Below are 14,769 nucleotides of genomic sequence, written 5' to 3'. Positions count from 1 at the left end.
AGGGAAGTCCAAAAATACTTCTTAAATATCCCTTTTTTCCAAAACTGGTATATTTTGTAGTCACCTATTTTTAAGATATTTATGGGCACTTAATATTCTCTTTAATATAACTCAAAATATCATATTATCTCTTTTTATTATAATCATATTCTCCATGGTTAGAGATGTAAACCATTTAATCAAATAATCTATCATCCCTAAATGTTAGATCAAAAATTATTTTTAATCTTATCTCATACTCATTTAAAGAGGGACAACCTGATCACAGTAGACTTCAAAATGAAGTGGCAAACCACCTAAACACATTCATATATTATATATATTTCCTGGATAAAGACTCTTTTCCATACCTAACAAGCAATTTAAATCTAATATGTATCTTCCATTGTTACATTGTGCAGAGTAAACAAGATGAGTAATGTAAATACAGAGATTAATGTCACTATTTAGAATGGTAATGATGTATCTAAATATTATAAGTGTACATGTAATCTAGAGATGACAAAATATATATTGGGATGTGCATTGATTATAATAATGGGCTTCCCTGGTGCCTCATACAGTGAAGAATCTACCTGCAATGTAGGAGACCAGGGTTCCATCCCTGGGTTGGGAAGATCCCCTAGAGAAGGGAATGGCTACCCATTACAATATTCTTGCCTGAAGAATTCTGTAGACAGAGGAGCCTAGCAGGCTGCAGTCCATGGGGTCTGTATAATAATACATTACACCATTTTGTAAGAGAGACTTGAGCATGTGGATTTTAGTGTCCTGGGGAGTGGTGGGAAGGGCCGTCCTGGAACCAATTTCCCTTGAGTTACTTAAGGATGGTTATATTTGTCCCAAATGCATTGCAGGATCATTTTGAACTGCTTATGAATATCCTCAGTCCATGGGAACAGCATCAAGAAAAGTTGCTTACAGATCTAACTGTAAATTGCCCAAACAATGCTATTTTATTTAAAAAAAAAAAAAAGTATGTTGCAGAGTCCAAACTTGCCCTACTCATCACCTGCCTATGCACTAAGTCACTTCAGTAGTGTCCAAATCTTTGTGAACCTAGGGACAGTTGCCATGCTAGTGGTAAAAACAAAACAAAACAAACAAACAAAAAAAAAACCCTGCCTGCCAATGCAGGACACTTAAGGGATGCTAGGTAGTTAGATCATTGGGTCAGGAAGACTCCCCAGAGGAGGAGGGAATCGCTACCCAGTCCAGTATTCTTGCCTAGAGAATCCCATGGACAGAGAAGTCAGGCAGGCTGCAGTCCAGGTCCATAGGCTCTCAAATATTCAGACACAACTGAAGTGACTTAGCATGCATGCGTATGGTTTTCTGTACTTGGGAAACAAAAATACATCCTTTGTGGGAATTCCCTGGTGATCCAATGGTTAAGACTAGGTGCTTTCACTGTTGTGGGCCCAGGTTCCTGGGTGGAGAAGTAAAATCATATAAGCTTGGCAGCATGCTCCCATACACAGAAAAAAATGTCCTTTGCACAACCACAAAATCGTTAATAATATTAGTGGTATATACATTCGATCATTTTAACTCATCAGCCTGGCAATTTATGCCCATCATTAAACTCCTTTCCTTTCCTCCCCAGATCAGTATACTCACACTGCTTCCCCTTCCGTTCTTATAACAAGAGCCTAATTCTGCTTATGAAGAATTATGAAGGAAATTGCTGATTTTCTTCCAAAGCTATTCTTGTTTTTCTGTTGCAATAAACCTTTTATTAGAGAGCCTTGGACGTGACCCTGCCCCAAGACCCATGACACATGGGGCACATGGTAGAAGTGCAAGAAATATTCATTCAGCAAAGAAAATGATTATCAGATTTTTCCATAGGTGACTGACACAGGGATGAGAGGCATGTATCTAACTAACACTTAGGTACATCTCAGCTTAAGGCTGAGAAGCCCTAGTGTTATAATTAAGCCATACTTTGGTGATTGGTATAAACATATTTGGTGTGTATAAGCTAGTGCTCTGAGTGGATCTTGAGAGAAAAACTTCTAACTTGAGAAAATCCATGTGCTTCCCAGGAATAGGAATCTACTTCTCATAGAAGTCTTGGATCTAATATCTTTCAGAGAAACCTACCTCTGATCCAGGATACTTTTCAACTGCCAATTAATTTTATCACCTTAATGTTTTTCTAAGTTTAATTTTTAAGGCCATCCTCTACGGAGAAGGCAAGGCATGTGATGCTCTTGGGTTTTATGGTACAAATATGGTTCTCAACATAAGTAGCTAGGAGGATCACTCATTTATCACAGAGAAATCTAGGCAGGACAACTCACTTAGCAAGAGACTGAGTTTCATGATTCTATTCTTCAGGCCCCAAAGATGTAGATAAAGCAGAATCTACTTCTGTAATTCATTAAAAAATGACCATCTCTTTCACCAGCATTTCCTTGGGGCTACCTATGTAAAACTTATAACTTCCTTACCTGCATTTCCACGCTGAAAGTGAAAGTGTTAGTTACACAGTAATGTCCAACTCTTTGCGACCTCGTTGACTGTAACCCACCAGGCTCCTCAGTTCAGTTCAGTCGCTCAGTCGTGTCCGACTCCTGCAGGAGACACGAGAGACAAGTGTTCAATCCCTGCTTCAGGAAGATCCCCTGGAGAAGGAAATAGCAAACCCACTCCAGTAATTTTGTCCGGGAAATTCCATGGACAGAGGAGCCTGGTGGGTTACAGTCCATGGGATTGCAAAGAGCTGGACATGACTGAGCACACACATGCACACACACACACACACTTCACACCTATTGGAACCCATAGAGACACACTGAAAACAGACACACCAAATCCATCCCTCCCTCTCCTTACCTGGTTTCCCTCATGGCTCAGCTGGCAAAGAATCCGCCTGCAATGTGGGAGACCTGGGTTCAATCCTCAGGTTGGGAAGGTCCCCTGCAGAAGGGAAAGGCTACCCATACCAGCATTCTGGCTTGGAGTATTCCATGGACTGTATAGTCCATGAGTCGCAGTCAGACACGACTGAATTTCACTCTCACTTTCACTTTCTCCCAGAAACTTTGGAGCTTTTTCAACCTAAGAATATTTGAAATAAATTCTTGGCTTAGTATTTTTAAGACAAAATAGCTAACAGAGTTTCATGAACCCATGAGAGCTGAGTTCATGATAACAATTTCAGTGCCCAAGTATGCAGGATTCCTCAATTTCTTCTCACTAACTATGGAGAAAATGCATCTGGTAAACTCACTTGCAGTAGGTCATTACAATGTAATCTGCACTCCCTCAAGGAAACGTAGATTTCAGAAGAAGAAACTGTGGCATTTGTGTGTGTGTGTTAGTGAGGGAGAGATCAAGAAAGAGGAAGGGTGACTAAGAAAGATAAGTACACTTTATGCTGAAGATGCTTGACTATAATGATGTCAGTAAACATAGAAGCAAATGTAATAGTAGCATTCAGTTTTAAAAACCGTTTTACAAAACTATTCCAGATGAAAACTATCCTTAATTTAAAAGCTTTAAAATTACATTTTAAAATTTGTTAGTAATCATCAACTAATTTGGAACGCCAAGAGTTTTCCAATGAATGGTGAACAGTCTTACAGACAAAAGGAATTACTTTTAGCTTACCCAAATAGTAACATTAAGTAAGAGCTTAAATTCTTTAGGGAGGTTAAGTTTTGCATTATAGACACAATGATATTATTATAATTTAATAAAAATCCCCAATTTGTTTACATGCAAATAGCTTTGAAATGTTGCCCATGATGTATGGGTGAATGAATGGAAATGAGTTTACATGTGCTTCTGCTTTCCCCTGAGGAAAATAAAAACTCACTTTGGACAAAGAGGACTTCCCTGGTGGCTCATTGTAAAGAATCCACCTGCCAGTGCAGGAAACACGGGTTGATCCCAGATCCAGGAAGATCCCACCCTCCATGGAGCTGCTGCTGCTGCCGCTAAGTCGCTTCAGTCGTGTCCGACTCTGTGCAACCCCATAGACGGCAGCCCAGCAGGCTCCCCCATCCCTGGGATTCTCCAGGCAAGCAGTTTAGCCCAAATGCTACAATTATTGAGCCTGTGCTCCATAGCCTGGGAGCCACAACTCTTGAGCCCCTGTGCCCAAACCACTGAAGTCCACATGCCCTCGACCCTGCGCTGGGCGACAGGAGGAGCTGCTGCGAGGCAAAGCCCGTGGATGGCAACTAGAGATCCCCCCACTGGCCACAGCTAGAGAAAAGCCCTCACAGAAATGAAGACCCAGCACATCCAACAATAAACATATAAATATAATAATTTTAAAAAAACACTGGACAAAGGTAAATGTTTGTTCTCCTATGCATCATTCTTATTTTATATCTACATCTCTGTGGATAAATTATGCATTTTGTGATGATTTAAATGCATGATTTTAATGTGTGAGTGACATTTCACTGGCTGTATGTTTCATCAAGATATCACGATATTTATTTGTTTACTTATATCAGAAGACAGAGAAACATTATGGATGTCCAAGTTGTAAACTTGTTGCCTCATCACTGTATTAGATGAAACGAGCTACAAGAGAGAAGCCAAACTATGTTTACACTATTAAGTCAGGATGTGTCATTGTTAACAAAAAAGAGACCACCCAAATATTCCTTCTTTCAAGTAAAAAGAAATTAATATTTGATATCATACTTCAGTCAAAAAAGTGCAAAATAATCCACGTGAATATTGATTTAATTTGTGAGGGGAAATCTGTAGCTTTGTACGTGCAAAATGACACATTCACTAATTCTACCTGCTTCTCAGTTAGAATGATGGCATTTTGGCCGGGGTACAGGACATGTGCACAGTCTGGCCCCACAGCAGCTATGAGAATCAGCGAAAGAGAGACACTTGTGCTGTTGTGTCTCTTAAATACAAAAATATTGGAGAAGGATTACGTATCATGGTATTTCTATTTTCAAAACAAAGGTCTCCGAACAGATCCACCTTTCTTGGAAAAGGCATTAAATATCAGGCTTAAGTTTTTCAACTACTCAGTGATGTTATTATAATTTGAACAAAATTCCCAATTTGTTTATGTGTGAAGAGCTTTGAAATGTTGCCCATAATGCACGTGTGAGTTAGCAGAAATGAATTCACATGTGCTTCTCCTTTCCCCTCAGGAAAATAAAAACCCTTAGCAAGACCACCATCTTTATGCGCTTACATGAGAGAACTGAATTAAATATGTTGTTATTTCTTCTACCTCAGATTGTAGTCTAATAGATAGATAAATATATCCTAAATTCATCACAACATTTTTGAATAAGAAAAACAATATTTATTCTAACAAAGGATATAAACAATGTCAATATATATACCTGTGAACTCGGGCTGAAATAATCTTCTCTATTAATTTATTACTTTTAGCTAAGCTTGACTACTTGTATCAGTGAGAGAAAATTCACTTTTTCCCTCTGAATTTTAATTTTTTCTTGTTTTTTTTTTGTAAAGGGTAAAGTCCTCACGTTTTGTGAATTCTCTAAAGCTGTGTACTAAGCAGTAATCTTTTGACAAATGAATATTGATGAAACACAGGGAACAGAAGTATCCCAACTTTACTTTGTTAAAATTGTCCTGCCGATCACTTTGCTCATGGCCTCTTTCACATCCTTGTTCCTCAGACTGTAGATCATGGGGTTCAGCAGGGGGATCACCGTGGTGTAAAACACGGCCGCCATCTTCCCCCGCTCCACAGACTCCTCCGTGGGACATCTGAGATCCATGAAGATAAGGGTTCCGTAGAATATGACGACCGCTGTCACATGGGACCCGCAGGTGGAAAAGGCCTTGCGCCTGCCTTCCGCCGAGTTCATCCGCAGAATGGCAATGAGGATGAACAGGTAAGATAAGACAACTACGGTCAGAGAATATGTGAAATTAATGCCAGCAAGGGTGATCATGGTATATTCTTTTACAAAGGTTCCAGCACAGGCCATTTTGATGAGAGGTGGGTCCGCACAGTAGAAGTGGTTGATCTCAATCTTCCCACAGAAGTACAAGCCATAGGTCCATAATGTTGCTGCCAGACTAATCAGAAAACCATACACATAAGGGAAAGAAATCAGTCGGATACAGACAGTCCTTGACATTTTGCTGCCATAGAGCAAAGGGTTCCCAGTGGCCGTGTGTCTGTCAAAGGCCGTCACAGCAAGAATAAAAACTTCTACGTGGACAAGAGCAATAAAAAAGAAACACTGTACCAAACAGCCAGCATAAGAAATCCTTTTTGTCTCTGATAACAGGTTTTCCAGCATTTTAGGAGTGACATTGGAAGAAAACCACACATCAACAAATGACAAATGACTCAAAAAAAAGTACATGGGGCTGCTGAGTTGGGGACTGACCTTAATTAACAGGATCATGCCGATATTACCCACCACTGTGACCATGTAGACCAGCAGGAAAATGACAAAGAAGAGAACTTGCCATTCCCGACGACTGGTTAGTCCCAAAAGAATAAACTCTCTCACATCCGTGAAGTTGAGCATTTTCTCTGTTCTTGATCAATATTATTTACAAGCCTCTGTGATAATTAAAATGAAACAAATTCAAAATCAAATATTTATTACTAATTTATATTTTTATGTCCCCTTTCAATTTTTACTGTATTATCTATGAATGTTATTCCATTCTTTTCAACAAATCATGTCTGAACACTTGCTATGTAAGAGTCTCTCTCATAATTATGAATACTAGGTGGATAAATACACAGCTCTAATTACATAACAGTTGTACAAAATGTGATTGAACCAGGCTAGTACTAAAATTTGTAACTGGCCAATTGTCCATTAACTACTTTCTAAATATCCCTTGTTTCTAATGCTGGCATATTTGGTAGTCACACATTTTTAAAATATATATGGGGAGTTAGTTTCTCCTTTTAACACGTCACAAATACTACTTTATGTCCTCCTAATTGTAACCATATTATCCTAGATTATAAATGGAAGCTACTGAATCAGATATATTATCAGCCCTTAGTTCAGTCACTCAGTTGTGTCCGACTATTTGTGACCCCATGGACTGCTGCACGCCAGGCTTCCCTGTCTATCACTAACTCCTGGAGCTTGCTCAAACTCAGTTATCAGCCTTTGTTACCAGATAAAAAGTTATCCTTAATCTAAGCCTGCTAGTTGTGCTCATTTAAAGAGAGAACCTGGTCACAATAGTCATCAAAATAAAGAGGAAACCTCACATTCAAGCATTATGCATATTCCCTAGCTAAGGACTCTTTCATATCTAGCATGCAATTATAATCAACTAGATATCCTCCACTGTTATGTGCTGCAGATTAAGAAATAAGTAAAACAAAGAGATGAATGCTAATCTTTAGAGTGGTATTAATGTAACAAATACTATAATATCATACCTGTTCTAGAGATGATGAATTATACAGGAGGACATGCATAGGTTATGTGCACACACTAGGCCATTTTGTAGGAGGGACTTGAATCTCTACAGAATTTGGTGTCTTAGGGAGAGAAGCAAACACTGTTGGCTACTGAAGGAGGATTGTATTTGTCTCAAATGTGTTCAAGGAAGCTTGTGTTCATTTAGAGCTTCCTGTGAACTTATTTGCCCAACAGGAACAGGAAGCAGAAAATCAGATTACAGATTTACCTGTAAACTTACCAAATAATGCTAGTTTATTACAGATCAATGGATAAGGAAGCTCTGGTACATATACACAATGGAGTATTATGCAGCCACTAAAAATAATACATTTGAATAAGTTCTAATGAGGTGGATGAAACTGGAGCCTATTATACAGAGTGAAGTAAGCCAGAAAGAAAAACACCAATACAGTATATTAACGCAGTATATATATGGAATTTAGAAAGATGGTAATGATAACCCTATATGCCAGACAGCAAAAGAGACACAGATGTATAGAACAGTCTTTTGGACTCTGTGGGAGAGGGAGAGGGTGGGATGATTTGGGAGAATGATATTGAAACATGTATAATATCATATATGAAACAAATCACCAGTCCAGGTTCGATGCAGGATACAGGATGCTTGGGGCTGGTGCACTGAGACGACCCAGAGGGCTGGTACAGGGAGCGAGGAGGGAGGGGGGTTCAGGATGGAGAACACATGTATACCTGTGGCAGATTCATGTTGGTGTATGGCAAAACCAATACAATATTGTAAAGTAATTAACCTCCAATTAAAATAAATAAATCTATATTTAAAAAATTTAAGATAATCTATTATTTTTGGAAAACAATTGAATGCCCTGAACAAGAACACTGGATATTTAGTGGTTGGCAACTTCATATTCAAAAATAAATTGGTGAAATAAGCTGTAGAAACCATCATAAATAGTAGAGGAAACACAAAGGTCAAGGAGAGGTTTCATCCCTGGAAAGGACTGCAAACGCATCAGCAGGGCATGCTGGTATTAAATCAGCAGAATGTGCTGTGGCTGCGAGTGGCGTTCACCCTCATGTGCAAATCACTGTGCACTGTTCGAGATCTTTGTTCCCTGAGCAGGGTTGTAACCCGTGTCCCTTGAATTGGGAGTGTGGTGTGTTATCCACAAGACTGCTAGAGATGTCCCCACACTAACACATTTCTAAAGAATAAGCAATAGAGAACAGTTTGTTTGGCAAGTCAGATCTAATTGGGTGGTATCAAGGATGATCTAGGAAAAAAAAAATGATGTAAAAAGGACATCAAACCATTCCATCCTAAAGGAAATTCGTCTTGAATATTCATTGGATGGACTGATGCTCAAGCTGAAGCTCCATTACTTTGGACACTTAATGCAAAGAGCCGATTCATTGGAAAAGATCCTGATGCTGGGAAAGATTGAGCAGAGGAGGAGAAGGGGACAACAGAGGATGAGAAGGTTAGATAACATCAGTGACTCAATGGATGTGAATTTGACCCAACTCTCCAGGAGATAGTGGAGGATAGAGGCGCCTGGCATGCTACAGCCCATGGGGTCACAAAGAATTGGACACAACTTAGCAACAGGAAAAACAAACAGCAACTTGAAAAGGTAGTGGTGTTCAGTTCAGTTCAGTCACTCAGTCGTGTCCGACTCTTTGCGACCCCATGAATCACAGCACGCGAGGCCTCCCTGTCCATCACCAACTCCTGGAGTTCACCCAGACTCGCATCCTTTGAGTCAGTGATGCCATCCAGCCATCTCATCCTCTATCGTTCCCTTCTCCTCCTGCCCCCAGTCCCTCCCAGCATCAGAGTCTTTTCTAATGAGTCAACTCTTCGCATGAGTTGGCCAAAGTACTGGAGTTTCAGCTTGAGCATCATTCCTTCCAAAGAACACCCAGGGCTGATCTCCTTCAAAATGGACTGGTTGGATCTCCTTGCAGTCCAAGGGACTCTCAAGAGTCTTCTCCAACACCACAGTTCAAAAGCATCAATTCTTTGGCACTAGGCTTTCTTCACAGTCCAACTCTCACGTTCATATATGACTACTGGAAGAACCATAGCCTTGATTAGACGGACCTTTGTTGGCAAAGTAATGTCTCTGCTTTTGAATATGCTATCTAGGTTGGTCATAACTTTTCTTCCAAGGAGTAAGCATCTGTTAATTTCATTGCTGCAATCACCATCTGCAGTGATTTTGGAGCCCCCCAAAGTAAAGTCTGACACTGTTTCCACTGCTTCCCCATCTATTTCCCATGAAGTGATGGGACCAGATGCCATGATCTTCTCTTTCTGGATGTTGAGCTTTAAGTCAACTTTTTCACTCTCCTCTTTCACTTTCATCAAGAGGCTTTTTAGTTCCTCTTCACTTTCTGCCATAAGGGTGGTGTCATCTGCATATCTGAGGTGATTGATATTTCTCCTGGCAATCTTGATTCTAGCTTTGCTTCTTCCAGCCCAGCGTTTCTCATAATGCACCCTGCATATAAGTTAAATAAGCAGGGTGACAACATACAGCCTGACGTACTCCTTTTCCTATCTGAAGCCAGTCTCTTGTTCCATGTCCAGTTCTAACTGTTGTTTCCTGACCTGCATATAGATTTTTCAAGAGGCAAATCAGGTGGTCTGGTACTCCCATCTCTTTCAGAATTTTCCACAGTTTACTGTGATCCACACAGTCAAAGCTCTTGGCATCGTCAATAAAGCAGAAATATATGTTTTTCTGGAACTCTCTTGGTTTTTCATGATCCAGCAGATGTTGGCAATATTAGAAGGGAAATGAAAACTAGGGAAATAAAAATAATGGAGGGCCATGTCAAAAATAGGCCTCCATTATTTTTTATTTCCCAATTTTTCATTTCCCTTCTAATTGTGCTCTCTCACTTTTTTCTTTATCCACTTTCTCCTTCTCTTTCTCTTCCCTGGTCTTTTTGTTTGAAAAAATGCTTTATGTGCATAGCCATCATTGTATATCACAGTCAGGTTTATTTATCTTTATATCTAATTATGTAAACAGGTGAGAAAGAGTTTAGAAAGAGAAAAGAGTATGGTATCAAAGAACAATATTTTCCCAAATGACCTTATTCTTTTTGGATAACTTTTACATAATCAATTCCTTACTGGAGAATACAAAATAATTAAGTTGGGCAAGTTTTATGCTTTCCAACTTTTTCAGATTCAATAGAATAAGAACTTTCCAGGTGAATAGCTGGAATTTTCCTTCACTTTGTTCAAAAAATATATTTTTGAACAGTTCTGACAGTTGGCCAGCTTTTAAATTCTCCAGCCGTTAGCATCCCATTAGAATATTTTATAGAGAATTTCCCACTGCTTGGAATTGGCAGTGAGGAAGATTCTCTCTTCCTGGTCTCAGTTTTGGTTACACTGTGGAACCTGAGGGCCAAGATTCTTGGCTCAAAGAGGAATATGCAGAAATGAAATGCTGGCCCGGGGATATCTTACATGAGTCAGTTAGTGACTTAAGGTGGTCACTTGAATGCAAACTAGTTTTGCATTAAATTGATTGCAGTGTGGCTTTAAGGCTAGACTGAACCTACAAAGGAAGACTGACTCTATGAATTCTGAGCTGACCTGTTTTCAGACTCCTTGGGTTTCTTCTTTATGCCTGGTATTCTAGCTACACATTGATCTGCAAGGCCATGTGTTTCCAAAACAGTTTATTTTTTGCTTAAGAAAGCTAGAGTTGACTTCTGTTTTGGCAAGAAATAAAGAAAAAAACATACTAGCAGTGACAATACTAGTTTTTGCTTTTCTCTGTAGACGTCATCTATATTTACTAAAAGTCTGCACTTTTCCGGTCACTGGCATTTCCCTTTTTCCATCTAGTTAGTTATAAATCATAAGTCTAATGTTGGTACCATACATGATTGAACAAATAAGTAGGCTTTTGATGGTTATAAATACACGTAGAATAAAGAAATCTACCTACCAATGGGGGAAGAGCTGTCTTCAGAAAGAATATCAATGGCTCTTCTGAGGAATGATGAAGACCTAATTTATATCATTTGTAGGTTGATACCATTTTCCTAAGAGACTGCACAAACAAGTGAGGGTGAAATAATTACTTTTTAAGATAATTATTCTTCAATACATGAGTTCTCTGGAGAAATAACAACTGGGTACAAGGCAGATTTCCCATGGGACCCAACCTTCAGTCTCAATATTTTTCTTCTTGCATTGGGAAGTCCACACCATAGTATTGATGTCTGCCATGGATGTGCATACTACATTATATTTGTCATAATATTAGCTTAATGCAATTTCTTCCACCCCATTATCATAACTTTGTGTCACAATGTGCTACTACTTTACTTAGTGTTATGGATTGAATTGTGTTCCTTTATAATCCATATATCAACATCTCTACTGTCAGTACTTCAGAATATGTCTGAATTTGGAGATAGCATCTTGAAAGAGGAAATTAAAGTGCCATGAGTTCATATGAGTGGGTCCCAACTCAAGATGACTGCTGTCTTTCTTATTTTTTTTTTAAGAGTTTAGTACATAGAAACTCACGAAGGATAGAGCACCTACAGACACAGGGAAATGACAGGAATCTGCAAACCAGACAGAGGCTTCAGAATGAAACCAACCCTACTGACACTTTGATCTTGAATTTATAGCCTCCAAACTAGGAGAAAATCCATCTCGCTGGTTTAAGCCTCCCAGTGTGTGGTACTTCGTTATGGCAGCCCTAGTAAATTGATAAGCTCTGTGTTTTACAAACAGAATGCTTTGATACTGGAATGAAGCTTTTCTTCTTTGCAGACTAGTGTCATTTTTTATATATGTTTAATCTTTATAGTGAAGTTTAATACACACATGCAAAATATACACAGCACAAACACGTACAGCCTAATGAACTGTTAACACAGTAAGCAAACTTATAAGACCTGTTTCAAAAGCAAGGAGAAGATTAACACTACTTCAGACCACATCTCACCTCCTTTCTCAGTTACTGTCCCTCAAGTTAGCTGCATCTTCACTTTTGATGGGCTTCCCCGGTCGCTCAGATGGTGAAGAATCTGCCTGCTGTGTGGCAGACCTGGATTCAATCCCTGGGTCAGGAAGATCCCCTGGAGAAGGAACTGACAACCCACTCCAGCATTCTTGCCTGCAGAATCCCATGGACAGAGAAGCCTGGCGGACCATGGGGTGGCAAAGAGTTGGACACGACTGAGCAACTACATGATGTGATGATGATGTGATCATTTGTATCACTGTAGATCCCTTGTGTTGGTTTCTGAATTTTACATAACTGAAATCAAACAGAATATATTCTTCCATGTAAGGTCTTTTAGTGAACTTTAGATGTCTGGTCATTGTGTGGATTATTGTCTTAGTTTGCTTGGACTGTTATAGTAAAAATACTGTAAACAATAGCTTTTTTTTTTTCTGAGAGGTTAGTGGAACTCAGCTTTTGTTCAGTGATTTGGAAGACAAGGGCAATTCATGAAAATGCATATTAGGATCTTAACAAGAGGGAACCGGTCAACACAACACTAAATCTGTAAATAAATGGGGAGCCAAAGTGACAGCAAAGATAAAGAGAGGATAAATAACCTATTGGGCGTCCCTGGCGACTCAGCAGTAAAAATTCTACCTGCGATGCAGGAGCTGAAGGATACTCAGGTTTGACCACTGGGTTGGGAAGATACCATAGAGGAAGTCATGGTAGCCACTTCAGTATTCTTGCCTGGAGAATTCAAGGATAGACGACCCTGGCTGGCTATAGTCTATAGGGTGGCAAAGAGTTGGACACAATTGAAGAGACTTAGCACATGTGCAAATTACCAATTCATATATTGCAAAGTGTATCCCCAGATGAAAGGAAGAACTACACATCTTAGTGAGGAATAAAAGTAGTCTGGGAAGGGGACTATCATTTGCCAGATTAACAATGGTGGCCACTCCTGTAGTCACTCTCTACCTTGGCTAAAAGAATTCATTGTTCTTCACAGAATTCTTATCTCAGAAATGTAACAAATAATGGCAGTCTTACACTCTTCTTGTCACTACTCAGGTTTAAAGGATTTAAGGTTCCTATCTGTAACAAATTTCAGTTCAGTTCAGTTCAGTCGCTCAGTCATGTCTGACTCTTTGCAACACCATGGACTGCAGCATACCAGGCCTCCCTGTCCATCACCAACTCCCGGAGTCCATACAAACTCATGTTCATTGAGTTGGTGAGGCCACCCAACCATCTCATCCTCTGTCATCCCCTTCTCCTCCTGCCCTCAATCTTTCCCAGTATCAGGGTCTTTTCAAATGAGTCAGCTCTTCACATCAGGTGGCCAATGTATTGGATTTTCAGCTTCAACATCAATCCTTCCAATGAGCACCCAGGACTGACCTCCTTTAGGATGGACTGGTTGGATCTCCTTGCAGTCCAGGGGACTCTCAAGAGTCTTCTCCAACACCAGAGTTCAAAAGCCTCAAATCTTTGATGCTCAGCTTTCTTTATAGTCCAACTTTCACATCTATACATGACTATTGGAAAAACCATAGCCTTGACTAGATGGACCTTTGTTGGCAAAGTATGTCTCTGCTTTTTAATGCGCTGTCTAGGTTGGTTGCTGGGAGCCAGCATGAGGAACTCCGCCCATGGCAAAGGTCATGAGGAAGGAGGCTTCGGAATACGCAAAGGTGGGATCGAGCCTCAGGAAATCCCCTGTTCTCGAGCATCTACCCCCAAAACCAGAGTCTGCCTATTTTACTGTTTTACACTCTCACCTACACCTCTGACTTTATGGGGGGCTCTCCCCCATCACCTCTCTCAGAGAAGGAGTTAACCTACAGCTCCAGTTATGAAAATTCCTGGGCATGACAAGGGTGTCTCAGGTGAAACCTCTCTGCTGGCAGACTAGCTTGTGTGACAGGATTATCCACACTCTTGCTACTAAGTACATAATTGTTTACAATCTCTCAACCATAAACAGCACAGACAGTTTGGAGTATTTTGAAAATCTTAGTTTGCATTGGGTTTTTCTAAAGATAAAAATCATGTTGGTGAAGGGTTTTTCATTTATTGGGCCAATGTTTGCTGCTAAATCCCCTGCCCTTATACATGTTAATGAATATATAACTAGCATATAGGAGAAATAAGTATTAACCTTTAAAATTAATCATGTTAACCTTAGGCTAAGTAAATTCTTTTCTTAATTGTAACCCACTACACCCTCACCCTATAGGAATGCAACTTTATCTGGTACTCTGGAGGGTGGTGCCTGGTTTAAGAAAAATCACCCCTGGAAAATTAGTTTTTTGGTTGACTGACTGTTATCAGAAAGAAAGGATCATAATGTCAGCAGGCCTCATGGCCAGAAGATG

The 14,769-nt window shown here is 39.7% G+C and overlaps 1 protein-coding gene across 2 annotated transcripts; it reads right to left on the bottom strand.

The window, feature by feature from the left end:
• LOC102181061 (olfactory receptor 5M3) lies at positions 5,577 to 14,029 on the bottom strand. 2 transcript variants are annotated; one of them, XM_018058946.1, is made up of 2 exons: positions 14,017 to 14,029; positions 5,577 to 6,514 (listed from the first exon to the last, which is right to left on the bottom strand). In XM_018058946.1, the coding sequence occupies exons 1-2, from the start codon at positions 14,027 to 14,029 to the stop codon at positions 5,577 to 5,579; spliced, it is 951 nt and encodes a 316-aa protein (XP_017914435.1). The 2 variants fall into 2 exon arrangements, with proteins under 2 accessions (XP_017914435.1, XP_005690311.2); XM_005690254.2 differs by lacking the exon at positions 14,017 to 14,029 and having other exon boundaries at positions 5,577 to 6,544.

Source organism: Capra hircus, chromosome 15 (genome assembly GCF_001704415.2).
Source record: "Capra hircus breed San Clemente chromosome 15, ASM170441v1, whole genome shotgun sequence".
In the NCBI taxonomy this organism is placed as follows: Eukaryota; Metazoa; Chordata; class Mammalia; order Artiodactyla; family Bovidae; genus Capra; species Capra hircus.
This window is presented reverse-complemented; position numbering and strand designations above follow the sequence as displayed.